The sequence below is a fragment of the Lutra lutra genome, chromosome 18 (assembly GCF_902655055.1).
Source record: "Lutra lutra chromosome 18, mLutLut1.2, whole genome shotgun sequence".
Classification (NCBI taxonomy): Eukaryota; Metazoa; Chordata; class Mammalia; order Carnivora; family Mustelidae; genus Lutra; species Lutra lutra.
In genome coordinates this window covers 33,149,077-33,176,537 of record NC_062295.1, presented here as the reverse complement: position 1 = coordinate 33,176,537, position 27,461 = coordinate 33,149,077, and the positions used below count along the sequence as shown (strand labels likewise).

Genomic DNA, 27,461 nt, shown 5'->3' with positions numbered 1-27,461 from the left:
AACAATACATATGTACAGAAAGGGGAAATAGATTTTGCAAAAAAAAAAAAAAAAAAAAAAAGAAAGAAAGAAAGGAAGGAAGGAAGGAAGGAAGGAAGGAAGGAAGAAAAAAGGATCTCAAAGGTAGACATCACCCCCTTGTGGATCTCCCTGAATAGTCTACGAAATGACTAAAGTGACCTCTATCAGTGTACAAAGAAGCTCAAATTCTTCCTAGTAAGAATAGGCCTTCCACCAACCCTGAGAAAAAAATCTTCTGGTTAGGGACATCTCTAAAGAAGAAACTATCCTACCCTTCTTTATTCTCTCTACTTTATATACCTGTCATATCTCAATGTTTAAACAATGACTTAAAGCCACCTTCCTTTTTCTACCCACTCAGGGTAGAATTGGTAGAATTTTTTTCCAGGGAGATACCACCTCCACTGTGAAACCTCTAGAAAATGCATTCTTTCAAACCCACCAGGACTTGGTACTTTCTCTCTTCCTTCATCCCATGTTCTTTCTAAGGCAGGTATCATCTGCGTTAAAAGTGCTCTCCATTTCCTTCCCTCTCTGCTTGAATCTACCACTTCCAAGTTCATGAAGGGTTCTCTGACTATGCCATTGTGCCCTACCAGGGGTAACCATATTGCTTGGCCCAGATGATGGATCCTGGGATGTAGGAGGCATAGGCCACATCACTCTCACGCCCTGTCCAGGACTCCTCCGGGATGTCACAGCGATTATACCTCGAGTCTGGCAAAAGAGAGAAGGAATGAAGGGAAGGAAAGAACCCCATCAGGGAAAAATCTGGATGGGCAGGAGAGAGGACAAGAATATGCAGCAGGTGGGAATCAAAAGGGCATCTGGGAGACGGGCATGGTGGGAGACAGGCATGGAGGAAGAACAAAGACCTCTGGAGGAAAGGCAACTACAGCTAGAGGAGGAGTGTTGCCTCCTTGTACTTTACAGAGATTCCAAACTTCTGCCTATATCCCATATTATCTGACCCTGCTTCCATCTACATAACATCATGACAGTCATTTCTCTGAGACTCTGTTATCTCATCTATAAGAATAATTGGGCTGGGCTAGATCATCATAATCTCTTCCAAGTAGTTTCAAACATTCTAGTGGTTTAACATTCTCTCTCATGTGCTTTCCCCCCTATATGTCCCATATTCCTTCTTATCCACCAACCCAATACCAACAATCTAATCAAGACCAACCGGGTCAGAATAGTACTGAAGAATGGAGAATTCACTTGGAATCTACATTTAGATCCCAGTCCATTCCCACAACATAACTCTACAGGGTGTCTGCTTCTAGCCCATTATGCCAGATTCGTCTTGATATGACAGGATGATCCCTTCCTCTCTCCCAAACACTACAGAGACCCCTGGAATTATAACTACATCTATGACATCTTTAATCTAAGGGATACACACAGAGAAACATTAAAAACTAAAAAGAAAAAAAAAATCTCCAGTCCTTTCTACCTGTATTCTGGTCACAGGACCAATTATCTGGAAGCACTGAGGGGTCAATGTTCCCACAAAGCCGCCTCCACTTCTCACAGTTTGGGGAGGAACACTGGACCCAGACAAGACATTGACCTGCGAGGAGAAAAAAAAAAAAACAAAACTGAAATGAAACAAAGATATGCTCTTCCTTCTTCAGTCCAACTAAAATCAATGTATCTCCTTCAAAATCATGTGGCCTTAGGAATCAACTAGCCTAATCCTAGATTTGTAAGTGGGAAAACTAAGCTCAGAGAAGATAATCGACTTGCCAAAGATCAGTCTGAATTGGTAGCAGAGCAAAATTCTCACACATCTATCTTTCTCCTGTGCCAAACTATTAATCTCTCCTTCCCCCAAGGAGAAAAGCAGCGTTTTCTGTATTGACAGTTCTTGAAAAGTCTGGCCAACATCTTTCTGGCTAGTGCCTCATTCTCCGCTGGCCTGTCACTACTGGAAAGTTCTTTTTTTTTTTTTTTTTTTTTAAGATTTTTTATTTATTTGTCAGAGAGAGAGGGAGAGAGAGCGAGCACAGGCGGACAGAATGGCAGGCAGAGGCAGAGGGAGAAGCAGGCTCCCCGCCAAGCAAGGAGCCCGATGTGGGACTCGATCCCAGGACGCTGGGATCATGACCTGAGCCGAAGGCAGCTGCTTAACCAACTGAGCCACCCAGGCGTCCCTGGAAAGTTCTTTTGAAGGGCTAACCAGCATCTCTTTTGTGTACAACATCCAGAGTTCCTAATGTGAATCCCAGCTGATTTATCCGTCACCAAATCACCAAGTTGTAGTCTTTGGGACCAACTGCCATGAGTTTAACCCCTTCCAAAACACAGAGATAAGCCTACCAACTCAACCAACTATTTACTTCAGGCCTTGCTCAGAGGCCAAGCATTCCTTTCATCCATTAACTTCCAAACCCTTATCCCCAGCTTTCTTTATCCAACATCTATTAAATTGACTCAATGCCCCTCAAAGGCTCTCCTCTCTCCGTCCTAAATTCCTCCACTATGTTCTGTGGAATTCTAGACAAGAGCAACAAAAAGTCCACATATCTTCAACTTCTCTGAACATCCATCTCCTTTTCAAATCCTGGTGATACACTAATGACAATGCCCCTACCCAACCCGCCCCACCCACAGCCCTCAAAGTGTAGTCTGTTCCCTCTCTCACACCCCAGGCCAGAAAGTGGGGTCAGCATCATCCTTACTCATCACCACTTCCAGACCATTACTATCCTCCTTCCTATAAAAACCCTTCCTTCCTTGAGATCCAAGCCATGGGATTACACTGCCCTCTCATCCCCCTTGAAAAGATGTTGGCATGTGGTTTAGCTTTCTCCTCCTCTCCACCTCCTGCCCTCATTCCAGATGACCACTGTTCTCACAGGGGTACCTCGAAGAAGCACCCCATTCCCTGAGTTCCTTGACCTTTTCCTCCAGGCCACCTCAGTAATGCACTTCAATTCCATGATGCACTCCCCTCCTGCTTGCCCCCCTCGGTCATCCGTAGTGACCTCACACACCCCGGAACCACTTATCCAAGCATCCCTCCCTGATAAAAATGCCCCATCCTTCTGCCTCACTTGCTCAAAGACTGCTAAGGAACTTTCATTTTATCTAGATCATCAATCCACTGGCCCCTAATTTCTACCTAATCTAGTAGCAACCTCCTTTCTTCACTATACTTACTCAGGTTTGAGTCCTAAGGTTCTCTTGTAGGCATCTTCAACTCCCTTGCCCTCTGTCCTTCTTCCCACCCAGCTGGCCAAACACAACCCTGAGTGAACACATTCTACCTTTTCTGTGCCTACATTCATTCAACTGAGCATTGCTAGAGAAATGTCACATAACCAGGCACATGGGTCTACACCATACCATCACAATTAATAATATCAACCAAAAAGTTTCTCCAGTAAGTTCACTTGCCCGCTGTCAAGTTTCACCTTCCATGTCTGAGCATAAGGGATGCCCTCCATCAGCCCTCAGAGAAGCAGCTGACTTACATTTGGGTCTTTTCAAAGTAGCTCATACTATGTATCACATTCTGAATTATTTTATTTTGAAGAAAAAAGTACTGGTTGGGAATGATACATTAGTCTGAAAAGATAGCTGTAGAGCCTGGAACACACACGTGTGTGTGGCACCACAACAGCCACTGTGGGCCTCTGAGACCCATGCCTCCACTGCTGCTGGTAGGCGAGGCCTGCAGTGAGTGACAGGCAGCCAGGTCTCTTGGGGCTTCCCTTCTTCCATGCTGAACTCCTGGGCAGCCCATGGCTGCCACCACCCCCATCCCATGATGGTGAGAACATGCAGCCCAAACAGATCTTTACCTTCTGCCTCAGCAACCAGAGAGAGTTGAACAAGGACTGAGACAGAAAGACTATGATTCGGAGTTAGAGGCGAATACTGCTGGGCAATTCACAGAAAGCCCCTGTGGACCTGGCTCAGGCACAGACCTCCTGTGAAGGTGCCCATCAAGCCAGCCCTGCCTCTGGGCTGATGGACAAGGTGTCAGGACTCTGCACTGGCCCAGCTGGCCCAGGTATGCTGGAACCTTCTGTACTGGCTTCCTACCAGGGTTTTCTTCTGGTCACTATGTGGTGGCATCTTGTGCCTTTGATATGATAATATACAATCTGAAAACTCTGTATACATAAAAACAGAACAATACCATCCAAAAAAGCCAAAACAAAACAAAACAAAACGAGCTGCCAATAATAGTTTTTTTATGTTTACAGAGGAGACCTAGCAAGACTAGAAAAAAAAAGGGGAGAAGAGGCCAGGGACCATAAAGATAAACAGAGATCAATAAAATAAATGGTTGGTGTGAAAATAATGAATGCTCACGAGCAAATGAATTGGGGAAAAGTCATCCTAATGATGTAGAATTAGGTATTTGTGTGGCTTGGGATAAAATTTCCAATGACAACAATACATAGTTCTTTCAAGTTTCCTTTCAAACAATTTTGAAGAGAGGATGATGTGCTCCAGAAGGCTGAGGCTCACAACACAGCTCTATGATAATACAGACTCACAGATACCCTAAGAGCATTTCAGCGGACACCCGTTTCCTTAGGTTCTGTGATCCCTCCTCCTTCCATTTTGCCTTCACCCCCTCTTTCTGGCAGCTCCCTCCTCCTTCTCCATTCAGTCTCCAAATGTTGGGGTTCCAAAGCCCAGTCATGGGTCTTCACTCCTATGCTACACTTTCTCCTAAGACAAGCTTACCCATTCCTACAGGTTTGAGACCCATCTCCATACCTGACCATACACAGATGTATAACACTTCCGGCTTTTGTTCTGAGCTCCAGATTCCCATAGCCACCTCGCTCTTCAACATCACCATTTGGACGTCTCACAAAGATCTCAAACCTAACAGGCCCAAACCCAAATGCTTGATCTTATCCCATAAATGTGTTCTTCCTCCACTTTTCCCCACCTTCTCTCACGTAACCGCTCAAGCCAGAAACCAATCATCTTTAACATACTCTCACCTCTCTCTCACACAATATCCAATTCATTACCAAGTTCTGACAAGTTTACCTCTAAAACATATCGTAAAACCATCCACTTTTGTTTCCACTTTCATCATCCTCATCCAAGCCACTGAAGTATCTAATCCTAGGACTCACTCGTCTACTCTTGTCCCTACATACTTCATTCTCCAATTAATCACCAAAGGGAGTCTTTTAAAACATTAATTTGATGACATCACTCCCCTGGGGAGGACTCGTCCATGGCTTCCCACTTCATGGAGGATAAAATCTTCACTTTGTACATTCATCCAGATTCACTTTCCTGCCTCGCTTCCCCTTGCTCTCTGAACTCCAATCACGATCCTTTTAATGCCTGGATTATACCAAACTGTACTCTCCCTAAACTTTTTCTCCTACTCCTGCTCCTCCTTCAGATTTTAGCTCAACGGCCATCTACTTACAGCTGCATTCCCTGACTGGCCCAATCTTGATTAGGTCTCCCTTGTTTCCTGCGATGACACTCCATTCTTTTCCCTCACTTCACACAAATGGACTGTATTTATCAGATACTGCCCTTTCTCTCTCCAGGAGGACTCACCTGTCCCTGGCAACTGGCAGAAATAGGAAGAGCAGTTCGTTTATAGCCAGAGGCTTACACATTCATGACAATCACAATTCAACTCAATGAACACTGCCTAAAAGGAGTGGACTTTCCATTTCCCAGGGGAAAATCCAATCCTTCCCTAATACCAAGAGGTGAGGGAGATGGACCACCACCACCCAGACCACCCAACTGCCCAAATGAGACTTACACCTCCACTCCTTATGTTACCATGTCATTACAACAAGAGCAGTTTATTGCCTTGACTATCCTGTGTGATGCCTAGAGTTCTTTTTTTCTTTTTCAGAGTTTTCTTTCAAGTATGTACAAGTCTGTTTTTGATGCAAGCCTGTTTTCTCCAATTGTTAACTGTATTTATTTTCAAAAATTTAAACATACTAACATATCATTTGATCTCTTTTATTTCTCATTCTAAAATTTCCCAAAATTGGGGTGCCTGGGTGTCTCAGTTGTTATCTGTCTTCGGCTCAGGTCATGATCCCAGGGTCCTGAGATGGAGCCCCGCATGGGCTCCCTACTCAGCAGGAAGCCTGCTTCTCCCTCTCCCACTCCTCCTGCTTGTGTTCCCTCTCTCTCTTTGTCTGTCAAATAAATAAAATCTTTTAAAAATAAATTAATAGGGGTGCCTGGGTAGCTCAGTCGGTTAAGTGGCTGCCTTCAGCTCAGGTCGTGATCCCAGGGTCATAAGATTGATCTCCACATCGGGCTCCCTGCTCAGTGGAGAGCCTGCTTCTCCCTCTCCCTCTGCCTGCTGCTCTGCGTACTTGTGCTCTCTATCTCTCTGTCAAATAAATAAATAAATAAATAAATTTTTAAGAAAATACTAGTAATAAAATAAAATTTCCCCAAATTACCATGGTTATAACTTATAGTTCTTTATTACCTAATACACTAAAACCATGAGTTTTATGAAAGAAAGGATTTTCTAATTTGTTCACCACTGTATTTCTAATACCTAGCACACTGCCTGGAATAGAACATAAGGCATTAATAACTATGGTTAAAAGAAAAAATAAATCTGTATCCATGCTTATCTTCCTTCCTTCTAATCTCAAAGGCTAAAGTGTCCTTTCTAAGAATAAAGTCTGTGGCTCTCTTCTCATTCCCTTCGATCTCTCCTTTTTCTTTTTTTTTTTTTTTTAAAGTAGGCTCCATGCCCAGAGTGGAGCCCAACACAGCGCTTCAACTCACAACCCTGAGATCAAGATCTGAGCTAAACTCAAGAGTTGGGATGCTTAACCCACTGAGCCACCCAGTCACCCCAACCTCTCCTTCTTCATAAACAATTTTCCTTCAGCATATACATATGCTAAGGACACACAGGTCAAGTCTCTTTCTTTTAAAAGAAAATTAAAAAAAAGAAAGAAAGAAAAACCTTCCCTCGATTCTATCTACTCCCTTCTATTTACCATTTTCTTCATCCTGGTTTTCACATCTAAACTAATTGAAAAAGTACTTACTCTTCAACCAACTAAACTGGCAATTCACCCTTACCAACCCATATGGGTGGTCTAGTCAAGACCCTAGTAACGTCCTAATTATAACATCATTGAGCATTTTCAAATCTTTGTCCTCTTTCATGTCTCTGTAGCAGCACTGGACAAGGATAAACACTCCTTTTTTCTTGAAATTCTCTCCTCCCCTGGCATCTGTGATGTCATACTCTCCTAGACCTCCTTCCACCTCCAAAAGTTTTCTCTTAGTTCTTCGTTTTCTCCCCGTGCAGCTCATTCTCTGCTCAAGCCCAAACATTATGTTCCACCTAAAAATTATGGGGTTTCTACCCATCGCTTTTCTCTTTGCACTCCATGTCTTCATCTTAGAAAATTTCATCCAGATTCCCCAACCTGTATTCCCGGCCCAGACCTCTTTCTCGGATGCTAAAGCTCATCACAGACCCCCCCTAACTTGTCCAAAGCTGAATTCACCATCTGAAATGTGCTCTTTCTTCTATAGCCTCTGTTTCAAATGATGGTTCTTTCAGGTCAGAAAACAGGATCATCCTGAAGCCTCACTCTTCCTCACCTCTTAGACCTAATTGACAACCACATCATACAGATCTTTCCTCTTAAAAATCCCAACTTTGTCTCTTCCTCTTCACTGCTACTGTCTATCTTCCTCACTTGGATCACTGTTTCCGTGGGTCTAGTTGTGTGGCAGGGTGAGCTTTCTAAAATACTAAATCTTACCAAGTTTTCCTATTTAATGCCAGTGGTTCCTCTTTACCTTTAAAATAAAATTCAAATTCCTTAGCCTGATATGTAAAGCCCTTTATGATCTGGCCCTTACATGCCTCTAGCCTTATCTCCCCCTACAACCTACTAGTCCACACACATACACACACCCAAAAGCTACAACCATTAGCTCTCCTCCATAACTCTGCCAATAAATATCACTTTGACTCCCAACCCCACCTCAGTTCACCTGACTAAATTATAATTCTGACATATGGCTCAAACAGTATCTTTTCATGGAAACTTTTCCAGATCTACTCCCAACTTGCAGCTTTCTTGTTTGCCTTCCTCACAAGCCTGTTTCCCTTTAACGGCATAGAACAATTTCTTCTGAGTTCATTCAGCACCTCCTAAAATTCCTGGTATATAGTAAGCACCCAACAACTACGGATTATACGGCTGAATAACTGAATTAATGAAATCTTTCTCTTCCACAGCAGATATCCCTGACAAGTAGCTATGAGAGATAAATTATAGTCTTTGCAGAATTTCCTCCAGCAACCTAATCCTTGCCTCTCTCCATCTCTATCTTCGATTTTTCAAGCCCAGGTACGTTTTCCAAATCATGCTGAGCTCACCAAAACCACTGCCTTCTCCTTTTTGTTGGTTCCTGGTCTGAGAATCATCTTGAACTGGTTTTTTCAGTTGGCCCTTCTGTCTCTGCTTGTGTGTACTTTGGACCTTTTCCATTTTGTCATCTTCTGGGAAGACAAAACAGAACATTGTAGGGGAGGGAGATGAAGAGAATCTCTGTAGATAGTAAGGGCCAGTGAAATAATGAAAAAGAATCATAGCCTAATAGTTTCAAGTCCTGGGCTGAAGATTCTCTGCCTGCCCACCATCCCATTCCCTAATTCCATGCCATAGGTTCTTGAGCCAGATGTCAAAGTACATCTGACTATACTTACGGGCTCCCTTCTTTCCTTTGCTTAGGGAAGGTCTGTTGAATTTCTTCTCAGAGGGGGCAGGATCTGGCTGGCCTGGCTTAGATGTCTTTATCACAGAGCTTACTCCAGCTTCCTTAGTGGCTGAAATCTCTAGAATATGAGGTACCATTACCCTCTCTCTGAAAATAATATTTTTTTTTCTTTAATGAAAAGGCAAAAAAGGAGGAATTTTTCATACCCTCCTTTTGAAAAGAACCCAAGGGTAAAAGTCAGGATGATAGAAGAATCCCAGGCTCTCTAAGGCCTCCTGAGGTCATGTTACCCATCTACTTGCCTATTTTTCCCAGTTCAAACAGGTATCTTTTCTGAGCTGAGAGAAATCCATAGAGATACGAGAATGACTAGACAGACAGATAACCATGTACCAATGCTAAGTGCACCCTGTGAGTGACTTGCCTCACTGGGATAAACTTACCCATCAGCATTATCATTATCAGTAGAAGAAGAAATTCCTGGATCCTTGTCTAACTGGGTGCATCTTAAGGGCTGGGCACAGGAAGTCTCTGTAAAATCAAGGCTAGATCCCATCTCTCCCAAAACAAAATACTATAAGCAGAGAAGCAATTAAGAAAATACTGACTCCGTTATTTCCAAACAGCAGCCTTCCACTAAAATGTCTTCTACTGTTGTCTGGAAGACTCCACCATTGGAGTTTTGTCATATCGTGAACTTTAAGTCTTTAAATTCTCGGGGAAAAACTACAAATCTGTATCTTTCGGCAAGCCTTTCCAGGGATAGCCAGGTAATGTCAATTTTATTTTGTGTACAGACCAGAAATTTTACATATTGTGTTTTATATCATTTGTTCCTGAAATTTTGTCTAAGAATAGAAGTACATCTGGGGCGTCTGGGTGGCTCAGTGGGTTAAGCCTCTGCCTTCAGCTCGGGTCATGATCTCAGGCTCCTGGGATCGAGTCCCACATCAGGCTTTCTGCTCAGCAGGGAGCCTGCTTCCCGCCAACCCACCCCCCGCCTGCCTCTCTGCCTACTTGTGATCTCTCTCTGTGTCAAATAAATAAATAAAATCTTAAAAAAAAAAAAAAAAAAAGAAGTACATCTAAGAATAGCTAAAAATATCAGACGATTCCCTTTCCCCTTCTCCTCAGGTCATATGGTGAAGTGCTCAGGGCCTACTACAGAGTTCTTTATTCCAAAAAGTCAAATCCCTGAGCATATGTTAAAACAGTATTGGAAACAGAAATATACAAGAGTAGATGGAAACTAAGTTCTTCCAATCTGAGAAATACAAATTATCTTTTCTAAGTAGATTGTAAACATGTAAAAAGGAATTTAAGTTACATTAAAAAAAAATCTGAGACTGTATTTATATTCTGAAGTCAAGGTAGCTCACTTTTCTAAGAGCCTACACCTCCTGTCTAAGGTGGTTTAGCTATAGTCCTGTTGCTAGAAGATGAACTATTTAAAAATATCTCAATGCCCATCTAGTATTTCCTTACTTAGGAAACTGGAGGGAAGGAGAAAAGCTGTCAACTTACTCTACCCCTCAGATAACAGTTTGTCTAACTGAAATTCTTCCCTTACTGTAAGCCATACCCAAGCACTCCTGGAGGGACTTCTGTAGCACAATCTGGACAATCTCCTCAAATTCTGCACTGGTGAGACTTGATCTTTCCTGCAGAGACAAGGGCAGAGGAGGAAACCCACTCATCTTTCCCCAGGTTTCCTCCCTGACAAGTCAGGGAAGACTCTTTTACATGAGGCAGTAAGTTTGCAAGGTTGCAAGCATGAAGTCAATGTCCCTAAGGATTCTATAAACTCTACCTCAGATTTCCTGGGAATAAAGGAGTCAAAGAAAAGGAAAAGTTTGTAAAGTCTCTGACCACTTTTACTCTTACCTCCATCCCATCTCAACCCCTACCATTATTTCAAGCTAAAGGCTTTCATCAAGATTTTTTATTCTACCTCTTTGAGAAGAAAATAGAAGCCCCAAGAAAGGAATAAGAAACTGCAAGTTCCCCTACATAAAAGATTGTCTAGTCTGGATATCTAGGCAAAACTGTCCCACTAGAGCCCATCAATGAGACTGATACCTTTTCTTTCTTCTCTACTTGCTTGTCTTGAGGTTTTCCTTTATTCTCCTGGCCACTGCTTGGACCATTTTCTGTGGTTGCTTTCTCTTCCTTCTTCTCTAACCTGGCCTTTGGGGAATTGATCCTCACAGTGTCCTCTTTGGGTGGTTTAGGGCTATAGCACATCAGGCTATGCAATTTTGGTGCAGGTGGGGCAAAGGTTTTCTTTGGCCCCTTCCCACATGCTGAAAGAAATTTGATTATCCAATGGGATTTATGAAATATAGAGTCTAACACAGAAAGTGTTTGCACTGCCCATTGACTGGGTATGTCCTAATTATCCGGAGAGCTTTTAACATAATCAGTTACCAGGCCTCTCCTCTCCCACCCCACCCCACTCCCTGAGATTCAGATGAAATAGTTGGGAATGAGGCATAGGAATCTGTTGTTTTACAAGGCCGTCTAGATTATTCTGATGCAAGTTTAGGAACTACTGAGTAGTTCGAAGGTGACAAATATGCACATGCAAGAAGATGAGTTATTCAAATGGAAATTTTAAAAATTTGCTCATTTTAACTTAAAACAGAATTTTATGGGAGATTAGAAAAATTGGGAGAAAAAGAAAACAAACTACTACAGCAAAAATTATACTGATCCTCCCAGGTATAAGTAATATCTTTCTCCTCTGAGTTTCCACAACACTTCGTGCCTCTCTGGTGGCATTTACCACATTCAAATTTGTGTTCTAGATATTAAAATGTCTTTTGTCTCCCTATGAGCTCCTACATTGCCTGAGCTGGACTGCTTCTAAGTCACTACATTTCACTCAAAGTTTCTAGAAAAGTAGTAACTTTAACAAAGTGCATGCAAACCAGTATATGGACTGAGCTTCCCTTTGGTGGGAAGGGCATCGAGACGACCAAAGACAGAGGAAAAAGGGAAAACTGAGAGAAACGTACAAAACGTGAACCTCCTTTACTCTTGACTCACCTTCTTTGCTTTGCAACGATGTCATTATTCAGCTCAGAAGCTACACTTTGTTTGTGCCTCTGTTAGAAAAAAGAAAGTAACTGCTAGAATTCCAATTGAACATGATTTTCAACTTTCTTCTGTCTTCTTGGGCTCAGGCTCTGTGCCTGGGACTCCTGAACTACATTTTCTGCCCTCTTGACTTTACTTCTACATCCTCAGTGTCAATCAAATGCCAGAGGATAATGAGAGTTACTGTTTTAAAGATAAACAACAATCCCTAGTGTTTTAAGTGCCTAGAGTCATGTCCAACATAAGGCAGGCACTAGTCAACAGTGGAAATGATAATGGTAGCGATGCATTAAAAAAATAATAATAATTCAGGGGCGCCTGAGTGGCTCAGTGGGTTAAGCCTCTGTCTTCAGCTCAGGTCATGATCTCAGGCTCCTGGGATTGAGCCCCACATCAGGCTCTCTGCTCAGCAGTGAGCCTGCTTCCCCCTTCCCCTCTGCCTGCCTCTCTGCCTACTTGTGATAGATATCTCTCTCTCTCTCTCTCTGTCAAATAAACAAATAAAACCTTTTTTTAAAAAAAATACTGAGGAAATTTTGAAGATCTTATTGGCTCTATTCAACTTCATGAATTGGGCAGCATCTGATCTAAAAGATACAAAGTAGCTCAGAGAAGCTGTACTAAATGGAAGACTTGTACTGGCAGGAGAAGGAAGAACAAGGAAGTTACACTAGACCAAAAAAAAAAAAAAATTAGCTATTGCAAGTCGACTTTCCTGTAGGAGATGGTAGGGGTCTGTTAGGTAGAGTACCTAACTAGTGCTCATCAGGTGATCCCTGTGAGCTGTAAACCAAAATTCTATTTCTGGGAGAGCCAAAACTTTAAGTCTTGTTTTGGTGATGTGGGGCTTAATAGAAGCAACTGCATTTGGGGCCTGTTGTCTTGTTTTTAACAGATAGAAGTATAAGTAGTAGTAGTAGTAGTAGTAATATGAACAGTCCTGGGAGTTAAAAAGTAAGAGTTTTCTTCAGAAGCATAAACTCATCCCACAAGGTTCTCCTAAATACTTAGAACACAAATAATCTGGCAATTCTATGACCTAATTCAGAGGTCCCTATGCATAGGAAACCCCCTTTTTAACATCACTATACTCTTCATATGCCCTTTACTTAGATCTCCTAGTCCAATAAATTTTCCAGTGTGCTGAATTCTAGCAATCTCTCTCAATTCATGGCTCAAAAATATTTGGCAACCAGCAGAGGTCCCCAGGGAAGCTAGTAATAGGAATCTAACACCTTCACTCTATATCCTACAGCTATCTACTCAGATGTTCTATACTACATCAGAATGCTTCGTTATCACTACCAAAATTGTAACTAATAATAATAGAAGACACTTACTGAGCACCAGCTATATTCTTTACCCTTAACATGTGTCATTTTATTTAAATAAGATTACATTTGTAAATTTTATAAATTTAAATTTATGAGATCTATACTTTTTTATAAACTCTTGGAGAAATTGAGGCTTAGAAGGATTTAGACATAATAGGTAATCGATAGGTGATAATTGATTTGAACCCACCTGATGTTAAAGTTTGCACTATTATCTACAGCATGCTAGATCCCAACAGTCTAATTCAGTGCTTCAAACCCATTTTAATATCACAGCACACATAGAAAGCATCTATTAAAAATACACACTGAAATACACCGAAAACTGAATTTCAGGTATTCTGGAGTAAAAGGATCAGGCTTTTCACAGCCATAGACAACTAAGGGTTGGGAGTAGGGGGACCTCCAGCCATATCAAAGGCTAAAGAGATCAGTATCTGCACACAGCCATAAGCCATTTGCTGTCTAGCAGAGTGCCAAGACTCATCTTGTGACATTGCAGTAATTTGTACATTATTTTCCAATTTGCTTTTCACTATTGAGACTATTTCTACTCAACAATTAGAAGAAAAATGCCCTTGGTTTTATCAGCTTAAACTTCTTATAACACTTCCACCCAGTTTTCTTTAGGCTTAACACATGTAAGCCATTCTTATTTTTGTAACAATTATAACAAGCACTGTAGCTCTGGGAGGGTCTCCAGAGGTCACAAAGTGCCAGCTCCCCTTTTTTACAGATGGAAAAAATGTGCAAAATGCAATTAAGTGATTTGCCCAAAGCCTCAGTGTTAATACATGGTAGAGCCAAGATGAACCCAGGCCTTTTCCTCTAAATTCTACTAATAACACATCTATTCTGCTCAATGATCTCATTTCTCACTGTTGGTTTTAAGTAACTTGAAGGCCCTGGACCTAAAACTCAATCTTCCAACTATGTCATCTCCCACCATAAAGAGACCCAAAAGCAGCATAAAATGGATCTTCTATAAAAGATACATACACAATTCTTTAAAGGATTTGACTGTTTTAAGACCCTCAAATGACCAAATTATAGTGAACAATCAGTTAATCAGGGTATGGAGTTCCTCCCCCTAGATCCCAAGATAAATTCAAAAGATATTGGGTAGGGGCACCTAGGTGGCTCAGTGGGTTAAGCCTCTGCCTTCGGCTCGGGTCATGGTCCTAGGGTCCTGGGATCAAGCCCCACATCAGGCTCTCTGCTCAGCGGGGAGCCTGCTTCCGCCCCTCTCTCTCTCTGTCTGCCTCTCTGCCTACCTGTGATCTCTCTATCAAATAAATAAATAAATAAAAACTTTAAAAAAGGATATTGGGGGCCTGACTTAGTATGTGTACAACATGGCTAAGTGTATTTTCAAATTATCTTTGGTTATTTTTTTGTTCCTTGTCTTACTTCTGTAAATGTGAATAATTCAGGTGTGCAGTTCTATAGCAACTACTTTTCCTTTGCATCAAGGAGCACATTTCCTCACTATTTCCATCTTAACTCATCACCACCAGCCCCTAAGTCTATTTACTCTAGGAAAAAAAGGCAAGTGGGAAATCGGGGAAGTACTACAGCAAATTGGTCTTCTTTATTGATAATTCTATATAGAAGCTAGAAACTGATAGGCTGTAAAATGAATATTAATTTGACCACAAATGACAAACACTTCTCCCAGATTCCAGAATTCCAAAAAAGATCATGAGAAGTCCCTATGAAGGTAATATAAATTACAAGGTGAGCTATACTAAATGGGGAAAGCAAAATGAGAATTAGTGTATTTGAGATGACAAGATTTGATTTTTTAAAATGTGCGTTTACATAATATGCTTGTATATCCACAAACTGTCTCTGGAAGAATACACAAGCAACTGACAAAAATGTCTCTATGAAATAGAACTCGGTGGCTGGGGGTAGAAGAGAGCTTTTTACTGTACTCCTTTGCATATTTCTAGCATTTTATTATATGCCAATGTTACCACATCAAAAGTGATTTTTTAAATTCCAAATTCTTTAAATAAAATAGAGTGTTTTGATCCACCTAAAAATGCAAAATTTTCCAGCGCTTTGGTTCAAATCATTACCTAAACCTATACTGACCTCTCTAGGCCAAAGTGTGTTACTGGCACCCCAACCAACTGTCTAAAATCGTGGATCACTGTTAATAAGACACAGTAAATTTATAAGCAGTATTATATAATAATTCCCCCTAATCTTTTTTTTTTTTTTTTTTGGTGCAAAATTGTGGTTTGTTAAAGCAAAAGGACAGGACCCATGGGCAGAAAGAGCTGCTGCCCCGGGGTTGTTAATTCCTCTTAATCTAGAGTGTGCTTGATGAAAAACATTACTTTTAAAGAAAATATCTAACCTGATCAACAGAGAGGGGAAAGCCAAGAAGTCCCTTTCGGACAACTCAAGTCTCTGCTCCTCTGTTTCAGATGAATTTTCTTCTTCCACAATAAGAAATATTAAAATGTAGTGCAGAGAGAGAAAAATTTTTTTTTAAACCAGATAGTTAATAAATACACAAAATACCACCAACTTTCATCTGACCAGCTACTCAATGACCAGGGGCTCTGGAGCCAGGAATAACATCTGAAGGGTTTTTTGGTTTTGTTTCGTTTCTGTTTTCACCTCAGATTTGGGGGTGGGGATCCAACAGAGCTTTAAGTATGAAAGTAAAATAAAATTCCATTAATCAGATCCTACCCACTCAACATAAGAAGGGTGAAAAATGGGGAAAAGAATTTGGAAATAACAAATGAAGGGAACCAAGAGATGGTGAATGAAGTGTTCCATAAAAGAGTAAGTTTTCTTTCACTTAAAACACTAAACATCATAGGGCGCCTGGGTGGCTCAGTGGGTTGAGCCTCTGCCTTCGGCTTGGGTCGTGATCTCAGGCTCCTGAGATTGAGCCCCACATCAGGCTCTCTGCCAGCTGGCTTCCCACCGCCGCCCCCCCCCCCCCGCCTGCCTGTCTGCCTACTTGTGATCTCTCTATGTGTCAAATAAATAAAATCTTTAAAAACACACACACAAAATGGGGCGCCTGGGTGGCTCAGTGGGTTAAGCCGCTGCCTTCGGCTCAGGTCATGATCCCAGGTCCTGGGTTCAAGTCCCACATCGGGCTTTCTGCTCAGCAGGGAGCCTGCTTCCTCCTCTCTCTCTGCCTGCCTCTCTGCCTACTTGTGATTTCTGTCAAATAAATAAATAAAATCTTTAAAACACACACACACACACACACACACACAAACACTAAACATCATGACAGTGATTTTAAGATGAAATCATCTCCTTCAGCAGTTCTCAAGTGTGATCCAAAGACCCCTGGGGGTCCCCTCTCCTTTCCAACTACTAATCCATGTTAGGCTGGATTTTCTCATACACTTCAACCAAAACAAGGTATCATAACAGATTGAATTCAGAAACAAATAAAAACCTAGCTAGTCTTCTACTAAGCCAGACATGAAAGAGACTTGCAAAAATGTAAACCACCACCCTTCTTCACACTAAATTTCATTCGGGAAAATATATTTTTCATAAAAATGTCATTTATGGGGCGCCTGGGTGGCTCAGTGGGTTAAAGCCTCTGCCTTCGGCTCAGGTCATGATCCCAGGGTGCTGGGATCGAGCCCCGCATCAGGCTCCCTACTCGGCGGGGAGCCGGCTTCCCCCTCTCTCTGCGCCTGCCTCTCTGCCTACTTGTGATCTCTGTGTCAAACAAATAAATAAAATCTTTTTATAAAATGTCATTTATGTAAACACATTATTATTAATTATAACATATTGTTATTTTAAAGTTAAATAATTTAAATGTTCTCAGTTCAGATTCTAATATATTAATACCAATAGATGTAAAAGACATATATGTAGCTATAAACCAATCTTTGGAATCCTTCATAACTTTTAAGAGTATAGGAGGGTTCTGAGACCAATAAGCTTGAGAACTGATCTAGCTAAATAACAATTCAGTCATGTCAGTATTTTTCAGAAACCGTTAACCCTCTTCCCCCCATTTAGAAAGTGCTCACAAATTCCTCTCTCCTAACTATCAATCATTCCCTCTTTCTATCATTCCTGGAATCTTTGGTCTAAGAGAATACATGTAAACCCTGCAGAATTGTCCTTAGACACACAGTCTGCACAGGCTCCACTGAGCCTGGAAAACTTTAAAATCTCCCTTAAGCTAGAGTCTGATTGTCGTTTGGCATCAATGTTTAATGGCATTTGGACTCCTGCTTATTTTCATGTTCCCATTAATAACCATAGTGGAGTTTTTAACTCTTTCCTCCCCCCACCCCTCAGCAAGCATAATTTCACGAGAAAGAAGATAAAAACAAGATTCCGGCTACCTTTACTGCCCATACCTAACAAGACACCTACTGTGGTAACTACCTGAACTAAACCCTGTACAGAATCTTATCAATAAATTAATGACGAGTGGCGCCTGAGTGGCTCAGTGGGTTAAAGCCTCTGCCTTCGGCTCAGGTCATGCACGATTCCAGGGTTATGGGATGGAGCCCCGGATTGGGCTCCCTACTCTGCGGGGAACCTGCTTCCTCCTCTCTCTCTCTCTCTCTGCCTGCCTCTCTGCCTACTCCTGCTCTCTGTCAAATAAATAAATAAATAAATAAATAATCTTTTTTAAAAATTCTCTCCATAAATAAATAAATAAATAAGATAAATTAACGATGAACTGAAGCTTATTCGTCCAGAGGGCAAAGATACGGTCACTTAGCACCAAAATACTGGTTTTCCTTCGTGAGCGCTGATTTCATTCGGGCTCTTGCTACCTGCAGGCTGCAACACTTCCACAGGGTGCCCGTTACCGACCTCTAAGTCGCTTTTCTGGATTGTTTTCACTTAAAAGAGCACATTCCCACGAACGCCCAGATCCCTGCCCCATCTCCCCTCCCAAGGTGCCGAGGTCTGGAACAGTAAAAGCCCTAATTCCACCTTTGAACCCAGAGGGAAAAATTTCTGGGGATCCGCATTTTCCCCACTCTTTTCTCTCACCAACTCGCTCTTAGGACGGTAATAACGAGCGAAGGTACCACAGAGTCAAAAGTCCTTCACTCCCCTCAGTGGATAGAACAGAGACTTGCTGGCCCCTCTTCCACCTCAAGAACCCCCGCCCCGAGATCGTTTCCTCTCAGCTGCCCCACCCCTACACCCTGTGGGGAGCCACCAGCATCCTCATTCCCGCTCAGCCCGTCGTCGCCCGCCACAATATTGGGTCACTTTTGTCTGTTTGCTGAGGGTAGGTTTGCGGTAGGGATTCTAAGGAGGGGTAAGAGCTCGTTGTCGTCCTGAAGAGAAAACTCCTCAGGCGACGGGCGCGAGGACTGGCAGCGCCTAGCACTTTCATCTGCAACCGGAGAAGAGCCAGCTACCTTCTGGAACAAGGAGGACCTAAAGGCAAGGAGCAGAATGAGCCACTGCAGCAATTCTGCAAAACCCTCCAACCCCGACCCAGTATTCCCACCACCAAAAAAAGGCGTGAAGACACGCACTAGCGGCGTTGCCTCCCCGGCGGCGGGCTTCCAGGACTGGGGCTCATGCGCAGTTAAAGCTGCTTCTGCGTTTGCGCAGCTGCTACTTCCGCCATCTTCCAACCAAATGCCCCGTGAAACTACAAATCCCATAATCCTCAGTGGCCTCACTTTTTTAGGCGGCAGAAGCAGCGCCTGATCGCTCATGAAGCACATCTTTCTTTTACTAACTTTTCTCTCTACCCCAGACGGCCTTTTCCTTCCTCTTTTCGTTTCCTGATTCCTGTTCTTCCTTTTAGTTTCCTTCACGCCCTATCCCGATATTTTAGTTGAGACGATCCGCAACCTCACTCTCGCCTCTCCCGCCTTCTTCTCTGCCACAGGACCCACTCCCCAGGCACTGTTGGCAGGGAGAACGCGGCACCTTAGCACCCTGTGGAAAGGGCGCCGAACAGCTTCTTCCCCATTGGCCGAGGCAGGGGGCCCAAAGCAGGCCGAACCCTCTTCCCCGCCCACACTCCTTTTTATATAAGGCTGCGTGAAGGCAGCGTGTGTTTGGGAGGGCCTGCGTGCGAGGTGGCGGTGGTGGTATTGAATGTAGCGCTACTGGTGGCCGTGGTGGGCGTCGGGTCGCAGTCCGCGGGCTGGGGGCTCGCGCGCAGGCGTCGGGCGGTGGGAGGAGGTGCTGGTGCCAGGGCTGTGGGTGTGGACGCGGAGAGGAGGGCGTGGTGTCCCCAGGTGATCGCGATTGGGGTAACGCGGAGGAGCAAGAAAACGACTCGGCCATTTCGGGGGAAGAGGAAGTTGGACAACATCGGCTGTTTTAGTGCCTTTTTTTTTTTTTTCAGTTCAGCAGAGAATATTTCCCAGGGGGGTGAGTTACAATGACTTATTGTATTTTACTGAGAACAGTTCGTAGGAAAACTATCTGTACGCTCCTCTCTTTCCCTTCCTCTACTTTTAGGTTCACCCCTCCGTTCCCTCGGAAGCCTTTCTAAGGGGAGGGGGGGTCGGATTATGAATAATTCATGAGGCCCACCCCCATCCTTTGGCCACGCCCCCTCCAGGTCGTGCTGACGCACGTTGCGTGTACCAAATCTGAGGAAGCGACGTAACAGTCCCCGCCCCTAGGGTGGAGGGCGGGGCATCATCTCCAGCACGTGCTGCATCTACCCGCGCAAGCCCAAAAGGGTGTGCGCAGGCGCTGCCCGCTAGGGGGAGGAAGGAGGCGGGGTAGGGAGGTTGCTGGGTTTAGAGCCGGGCGGAGACCGCTGAGACTCATTCCTCAGGAGCAAGGGTCGGGTGTCAAGGAGACCTTTTCACACCAGCTCCCCGTCCCCCGCCTACGGTGGGTGGGATCGCGCGGCAGAGACAAAGGATATCAGTAGGGACGGACATAGCTGCGAAGGGAAGTAGGGTGTCAGTTTGGGGTGGTGGGCTTTTGGGGGGGCTGAGGTGGGCTATATTTAAACTCCCGGAGCCGTTAAGTTGGTTCGTACTCATGCGCGCGCAACCAGGGTGGTGGCGGAGTGCGCATGCGTGATTCAGGGGCGAGAGGAACGCGCTCCAGCAGTGCGCGCTCGCGGCGAAGCGGTAGTGGTAGAAGAAAAAGGGATCGACGCACGCGCGGTTGATTCCTCGAGTTGTTCGGTTCTCGCGGGCATCTTGTTTTGGTCTCGCGGGCGAGTGGGGCGCGCTTCGGGGGAGGTGCTTGGGCGCGAGACTAGGCGAGAAGAGCAGGGCTGCGCGCGCACCCAGGGAAGGGGGGAAGGGAGCGGGCTCTAGGGAGGGGGGTTAAGCCCCCAGTCCGCCCCCCCCCCCCCGTTGCCCTCTTCTGGGACGGAATAAGGGGAGGAAATGATCGAGATGGCGGCGGAGAAGGAGCCGTTTCTGGTGCCGGCCCCGCCGCCGCCGCTCAAAGATGAGTCGGGCGGAGGGGGCGGCCCCACGGTGCAACCGCACCGAGAGGCCGCCTCCGGGGAGCTCTGCGGCGGGACGCAGCGTGGGCCGGGCCCGCGCGCACACTCGGCGGGAGCCCCAGCTTCTGGGGCCGGCAAGGAGAACCCTGGGGCCACATCCACTCGGGGAGGCCAGTCGCAGCAGCAACGAGGGGGCGGCCCCCAGGCACAGTCGCATGGGGAGGCCCGCTTGTCGGATCCCCACGGGCGAGCAGCTCTCCCTGACGTGGGGGAGGAGCGACGGGGAGGGGGCGGAACAGAACTGGGCCCCCCTGCCCCTCCTCGACCCCGTAATGGCTATCAGCCCCACCGGCCCCCTGGGGGAGGCGGGGGCAAGAGGAGAAATAGTTGTAACGTAGGTGGGGGTGGTGGAGGCTTCAAACATCCGGCCTTCAAGAGGCGCAGGCGGGTTAATTCGGACTGTGATTCTGTGTTACCCTCCAACTTTCTCCTGGGGGGCAATATCTTTGATCCACTGAACCTGAATAGTCTCCTGGATGAGGAAGTGAGCCGCGCACTCAATGCAGAGACCCCTAAGTCATCTCCACTTCCGGCCAAGGGGCGAGATCCAGTGGAAATCCTCATCCCCAAAGATATTACTGACCCGCTTAGTCTCAATACTTGCACTGATGAGGCCCAGGTAGTTCTTGCATCGCCACTCAAGACTGGTCGGAAGCGGCATAGACACCGGGGACAGCACCACCAGCAGCAGCAGGCAACTGGAGGGAATGATAGCCACTCTGTGCTCCCCACAGCCCCCCTCACTCCCTCACTCCATGGGGAGGGCACCACACAGCAGCAGCGGCATAGGGGCCAGAACCGGGATGCCCCCCAGCCCTATGAACTCAACACCGCCATCAACTGCAGGGATGAGGTTGTGTCTCCCCTTCCATCTGCCCTACAGGGTCCCTCAGGCTCCCTTTCAGCCCCTCCAGCTGCCTCAGTTACCTCTGCACCCCCGTCTTCCTCCTCACGACATCGCAAACGTCGCAGGACTTCCAGCAAGTCAGAGGCAGGGGCTAGGGGTGGAGGCCAGGGTCCCAAGGAAAAGGGCCGAGGGAGTGGGGGAGGCCGCCACCACCACCACCACCACCATCACCACCTCCACCCACTACCAGCAGCAGGCTTCAAAAAGCAACAGCTCAAGTTCCAGTATGGGAATTATTGCAAGTACTATGGTTACCGCAATCCTTCCTGTGAGGACGGGCGCCTTCGAGTGTTGAAGCCTGAGTGGTTTCGGGGCCGGGACGTCCTAGATCTGGGCTGCAATGTGGGCCATCTGACCCTGAGCATTGCCTGTAAGTGGGGTCCATCCCGCATGGTGGGCCTGGATATCGATTCCCGCCTCATCCACTCGGCCCGCCAAAACATCCGACACTACCTGTCTGAGGAGCTGCGTCTGCCATCCCAGACTTCTGAGGGGGACCCCGGGGCAGAGAGTGAGGAAGGGACCGTAACCGTCCGAAAGAGAAGCTGCTTCCCAGCCTCACTGACAGCCAGCCGGGGTCCCATTGCTGCACCCCAAGTGCCCTTGGATGGAGCGGACACATCAGTTTTCCCCAACAATGTTGTCTTCGTCACGGTAAGAGGGTCCCCCAAGGCTCTTGGGATAGGGGCCAGGTGTGAAGATGAGATTAAATGGGAACAAGACAGAGAAAAGTTAAGACCCAGGGGGATTTATGCATGCACTCTGCTCGGAGAACTGGATCCTTAAGTCTGTGAATGACTGCTGAGTGTCTCCTTTTCTATAACCTGGAAAGGTGGGGCCTCTCCCTTGGGCCCCTTTGTCATGACTACTGGCCCCAAGATGGGGTTTGACTCCTTTTGCTCTGCTCCCGGCCTGGACTGTAATCCAAAGCAGTCCACCTTCCCTTGCTGGCTGCTGCTGCTTGCTAGATTTGGTCCAGATGGAAAACTGGCCTCCAACGCACTGAATGAAGGTGCATGAAGGGACAGCTGTCAGACGTGGCATGTCTTGGGGTGGGCGGAGGGATAGGGTAGTGGCTGACTAATTTTGATAGGGACTTAGATCCGGAGTTGGTTGAAGAGTGTTGGTGATCAGGACCTCAAGTGACTTGGCTGGAGACCATCTCATGTTGACCCTAGATGGTGGGATAGGGAAGAGTCAGAGTGCTCTGCAGAAGGGGAGGGTACTGTCTTCACGGAGTGTCTGTCCCCTGACTACACCGAGCTCTCCATAGAACACTCCAGTTCAGCCATCTGCCGGAACGGTTGGTGCTGGCGGGTTGGGTTAAGCCTGCAGGAATGAACTTTGTGAGCATATCACCTAGAAAAGGTTTCCTAAGGGCTAGGGTTCTTTACTTCTCCCTGAGAAAGGAAATAGGCCTGGAACTCTGCCAGCTACAACTCCAGGGAAGGAACCACAGGTTGGTTCCCTTTCAAAACCTGGGTTAGGTCCCTTTGCATAACATTGAGTCACTCAACTTAATGTTTGTGGGGTGGGACAGTGTCTCGGGAGAACCCTTGTTCTTTCTCTGAAGTTTCACCCCAGTTTTGGAGACCTTGTGGGTAGTTTGCTCAATTTAAAATTCTCCATGCTCCCTTTTTGTTTGGCTTACCACCAACAGAAAGCAGGGGCAGGAGGGTGTAAACAGGAAAATGAGACCCAAGAGGGCACCGTTTGGGAGTTAGTCTGACAAGTGTCAGAGAAGGTTGTGGCCAAGGGCTGAGGCAAGGCTGTAGGACTTTCTGTCTTAGAGGCTGCATAGCAGGTTGATGGGGGGTGGGCGAGGGTGGGTAGTGGTTCTTTCATTGCCTCTCTTGACCTTGCCCCCCATTCTTGCCCTCAGGGTAACTACGTGCTGGATCGCGATGAGCTGGTGGAGGCCCAAGCCCCCGAGTATGACGTGGTGCTCTGCCTCAGCCTCACCAAATGGGTGCATCTGAACTGGGGAGATGAGGGGCTGAAGCGCATGTTCCGCCGCATCTACCGGCATCTACATCCTGGGGGGATCCTGGTCCTAGAGCCCCAACCTTGGTCATCCTATGGCAAGAGAAAGACGCTCACGGTGAGTTGGGATTCACATGGATATTGGGATACCCTTCCTTTAGCTGGGACAAGAAAGGCCGAGGTCGAGGAAGCAGAGAGAAGTACTTGCTTAACAAGGTCCCCTGGGTGGGTATCATTCTACACCAGGGGAGAAGCCAGCAAGCTGAAGCGGTCCCCTGCCTTTCTCCCCCAGGAAACAATCTATAAGAACTACTATCGGATCCAGCTGAGGCCAGAGCAGTTCAGTTCGTACCTGACCTCCCCAGAGGTGGGCTTCTCCAGCTATGAGCTTGTGGCTACACCCCACAACACCTCCAGAGGTAAGGCTGGCTGACTTGGGGGAGGGTGGGAGGCCAGGGTCGGTGAAGTGGTGGGTCCTGGCAGAGAGGGTACAGATGCTGTGGAGCCAGCCCTCCTGATTGCACACTCTCTCCTTAGGCTTCCAGCGCTCTGTGTACCTGTTCCACAAGGCCCGTTCCCCCAGCCACTAAGTGGCCCCCTGAACAGAAAGTGTGAAGAAGCCGCCCACTGCTCTTAAGGACCTGGGGGAAAAGGAAAGTACCCAGGGTCTTTCCTTTTTGGCTCCAAAAAAAGAGTTTCCTTTCATGGATCTGCAAAGAAAGCTTTTCCTATGTTGCTGCCCCAGCCTCCTCCCTACACGTCTGGCACCCTAAGCAGCAAGCCCAGCTGTGCTGGAGTCACCAACATCTTCCTCTCTCCCCCAGCTCACCGGGCTGGATGGCATGGACTGTTTGCTGACCTCTGTTCTCCTAAGGGTATGGGAGGTGGGGGGGTATCAAGTTCTCCGGCCTCTTCCTCCTGTTCTCCAAAGGAGATTTCCGTTTCTCCTCAGCCCTTGTCCCTAGCTGCATTTCAGCAGACCACAGATAGATGGACTGAGGGTTAAGAGGGGGATGTCTGGCAGGGAGGCATGCAGGTACTGTGAAAATCCTTCCCTCTGCTGACCCCCACTGGGAGGAGGGGTTGGGTTTGGAATGTAAGAACAGCACAATAAATTTGATGTTTAGGGCAGCAGCCCCCACACTTGTGTCTGGCGGTTTCTATCTAGTGGGGAAGGGATGGTGCCTCCTGTTAGAACCTGTGCTTCCTCTGCCCAAACTGGAGTCTCAAGAAGACAGATTTTTCGGTGGTTGGGAAGACTGAGTGTTGAATGCTAGTCACATCTACACACAACCAAAGAGAGCTCTAATCAGGAAGGAAGGGTATAAAGTGAATTTTTATGTGAAACTTGAAGCAAAGAGTCCATCTCCCCTCCCCCCAAAAAACCACTGACAATTTTTTGGTGGGAGCTTTGGACAGAAGGCTAACTTTAGAAGAATTAACAGTGGAGCTGAAGTGGACCTAGAGAAAGTCACTACTGATGGGACCACCCACCCACCTTTTTTGTGCTGTGCAACTAGATGAATGGGCAATTAACATGAAACTCTTCAGCAGCTCAAGTGTTCCTGGAACCTTGAATATTCAACAAATACTGAGCCCTCTTGGATCTGGTGTAAACGATAGGCAAGGCCCCTAGAGGTAAAAGGAAGGAAGGAATTTCAATAACTGGGTGCAAATAGCTAGCTGTCTTGCCGGGTCCTTGAGCCAGGTAATTAGGGAAGGACTCCCCAAAATATACAACAGAGAGCCACCCACATGTCCCAGTGATCAGAACTAAGTAGTGTGGGGCACCTGAGTGGTTCGGTGGGTTGAGATTCAGACCCTTGATGGAGTCCTACTTCCAGCTGAGCATTGAGTGTGGAACCCACTTGCAATGCACTCCTACCCCTCATCTTCCTCCCCCGACCCCTCAGGCATGCTTTCACTCCCTTAAAAAGAAAAAAAAGTACTGCAAAGGAACAAACGTGGTTCTATGACAGAAGTCAGGGGAAGAGGTGGGACAGTGTTCTCAACCTGCCATCACTACCAAGTTCCAAAAAGGCCAAAAACTTGACTCCTGGACAGCTTCCCACCCTGAGGCCTGACCCCATTTTAAGGCTCCCAAGAAGAGTCCCATCTGTTAGCAAAACCATTTTATTCTGAAAAATAGTTTTAACACAAAAATATTAACTAGCAATCCAGGGAGCCTCCACGTCTACGCTTCCCAGCGCCTCAGTGTCCGGTGCATGAGGAAGGTATCCTCTGAAGGGCGGGGCCGGAGTTGAAGACGGAGAGGAGGCAGACCATCCAGGGTCAGGTGTGGAGACTCATAAAACAATGTTTCTGGGTCACAAAGGATGGTCATGTCCGGCCCTGACCCAGGTGGCTCCTGTTGGGAAGTGGAGCCCAAAGCAAGGTTACACTCGGGAAGGGGAGAGGGGCACGACACGGAAACAAGCCCAGGTCCCTCACCTTTGGGGGCGGGGCTCGGGCCTGCGGCGGCAGCAGCGCCAGTTTCTCCCTCAGCGCAGCGTTCAGAACCTGTTCCTCGGGCACCTGCAGGCTCACCAGGTCTCGGAAGAGCCGCTTGGAGCGCGGCACGTTCAGCCCTGAGACCGCAGGGGGAGCGGAGGTGAGTGGCGCCTCTCAGCCCCACTTCCCGCGCCCCGCCGGGCGTCTCTCTCTCTCACCCTCGGCCACGCTCTCCTCCAGGCCGCAGCGGGTCTGGAACGACTTTCTCAGCTGTTCCTCCACGGCCTTCGCCGCATCGAACTGGCCCTCGGCTGCAGCCCGCGCGGCCTGCAACTCGAGGCTCAATGCCAGGCTGCTCTGCTGCGCGGGCGCCCCCAGGTCCTGCGGTGCCGCGGGCTTCTCGCTAGGTGCTGCGGCGGCCGGCGTGGGGTCGGACCGCACGGGGGAGAGCGGCGCCAAGCGAAAGCGGACCTGGGAGCAGAGAGCGGGACGGTGAAGAGATGGACGCGGGCTTGTCTGCGGGCAGGCGGCCAGACCTTCCCCCGGCTCACCTGCCGCCCCTTGCGGGCCCCGCCCCGCCGGTCCGCCCGCCCCTTCCGCCGGCCGGGGCAGCCGCTCGGCTGCTCGGGGGTCTCGGACCGCGAGCTCAGGCTCAAGTCCAGGCCAGGTTCGGGCACTGGGGCTCTGGGCTCCGGGACGCGGGGTTCTGGGGGTGGCCCAGGAGCCGCTACGGCCTCCTCCCCTTCGACCAGCTCCAGCTGTGCCTCCCCACAGCCCATCATCTTGGTGTGGCTGCCGGGATGCAGGGTCTCGGGAGGCCGGAGGTCACGGGACACGAATTCGCCACCGCCAGCCCCCCTCCGCCACCCCTCCCGAACGCCGCTACCGGAAACCGCTTGCCCCTACCCAATGGGGCGGGAAGACCAGCCCCCGCGCCATCCCATTGGCGCTACTAAGCGTCATTTCCGTTGCTCGGCTCGCTTTCTCCCGCGGCTTCCGCCCGCAAAGCCTCGGCCCCGCCCCTAAGCCAGAGTTTCGGAACCGCCACCGGTGGAGGCCCTACGGGTCCTCACGAGGGCCATTTCGCCTTTGGAAACCTGGACGCGGCGTCTTTATCCTGCAGGGTATTTACCTGACTTCTGCTCGAGTCCACAGTGTGTCTGTCAGTCCCTTCTGTCGAGGCGCCAAACAGGACAGCTTTAGGTCAAGGGGCCCCGTGTTGGCTCTCCGTCGTCAGTGCTTCCGCAGCGTCTCCCGGCGTTCCGGGACTGGGACAGAAGTGGGACCAGTAGAGCTTCCCAGGATGAGTGATCGCGGGGCTCGCAGAGCCCAACCCCGGGCTCCTTCTAGGGACTCTGGGCGTTCTTGGTTGCCCGGGGTAGGACTGCCTCATTGCGCCTTAGGGCCTTTTGTGACTTTGTCCCCGTGGAGGGCTCCCTAAAATATTCGTCTCTATAAAAAT

The 27,461-nt window shown here is 47.2% G+C and overlaps 3 protein-coding genes across 9 annotated transcripts in view; 1 reads left to right on the top strand and 2 right to left on the bottom strand.

The window, feature by feature from the left end:
- Positions 1–19,090, bottom strand: part of ZCWPW1 (zinc finger CW-type and PWWP domain containing 1) — a 34,294-nt gene extending 15,204 nt beyond the window's left edge. For 2 of the 7 annotated variants that reach the window (XM_047713461.1, XM_047713466.1), the window contains exons 1-9: positions 18,701–19,090; positions 11,803–11,861; positions 10,834–11,057; positions 10,337–10,415; positions 9,198–9,285; positions 8,744–8,901; positions 8,414–8,536; positions 1,481–1,597; positions 618–738 (exon numbers count right to left, since the gene is read on the bottom strand). In XM_047713461.1, the coding sequence (XP_047569417.1) occupies positions 618–738; positions 1,481–1,597; positions 8,414–8,536; positions 8,744–8,901; positions 9,198–9,285; positions 10,337–10,415; positions 10,834–11,057; positions 11,803–11,827 (935 nt within the window). In that variant the 5' untranslated portion in view covers positions 11,828–11,861; positions 18,701–19,090. Of the gene's footprint in view, positions 1–617; positions 739–1,480; positions 1,598–8,413; positions 8,537–8,743; positions 8,902–9,197; positions 9,286–10,336; positions 10,416–10,833; positions 11,058–11,802; positions 11,862–15,555; positions 15,638–18,580; positions 18,600–18,700 lie in introns of all 7 variants that reach the window. The other 5 variants (XM_047713464.1, XM_047713462.1, XM_047713463.1 and 2 more) reach the window with 5 other exon arrangements.
- A 142-nt stretch (positions 19,091–19,232) lies between these two features.
- Positions 19,233–24,691, top strand: MEPCE (methylphosphate capping enzyme). Its single transcript, XM_047713460.1, has 4 exons — positions 19,233–22,219; positions 23,448–23,666; positions 23,841–23,967; positions 24,086–24,691. The coding sequence occupies exons 1-4, from the start codon at positions 20,537–20,539 to the stop codon at positions 24,136–24,138; spliced, it is 2,082 nt and encodes a 693-aa protein (XP_047569416.1). The 5' UTR covers positions 19,233–20,536; the 3' UTR covers positions 24,139–24,691.
- Positions 24,692–25,665: 974 nt separating this feature from the next.
- Positions 25,666–26,914, bottom strand: PPP1R35 (protein phosphatase 1 regulatory subunit 35). The gene is made up of 4 exons (XM_047714356.1): positions 26,551–26,914; positions 26,218–26,470; positions 26,000–26,136; positions 25,666–25,916 (listed from the first exon to the last, which is right to left on the bottom strand). Exons 1-4 carry the CDS (start codon positions 26,779–26,781, stop codon positions 25,743–25,745), a joined length of 795 nt encoding a protein of 264 aa, XP_047570312.1. The 5' UTR covers positions 26,782–26,914; the 3' UTR covers positions 25,666–25,742.
- Between the last annotated feature and the right edge of the window lie 547 nt (positions 26,915–27,461).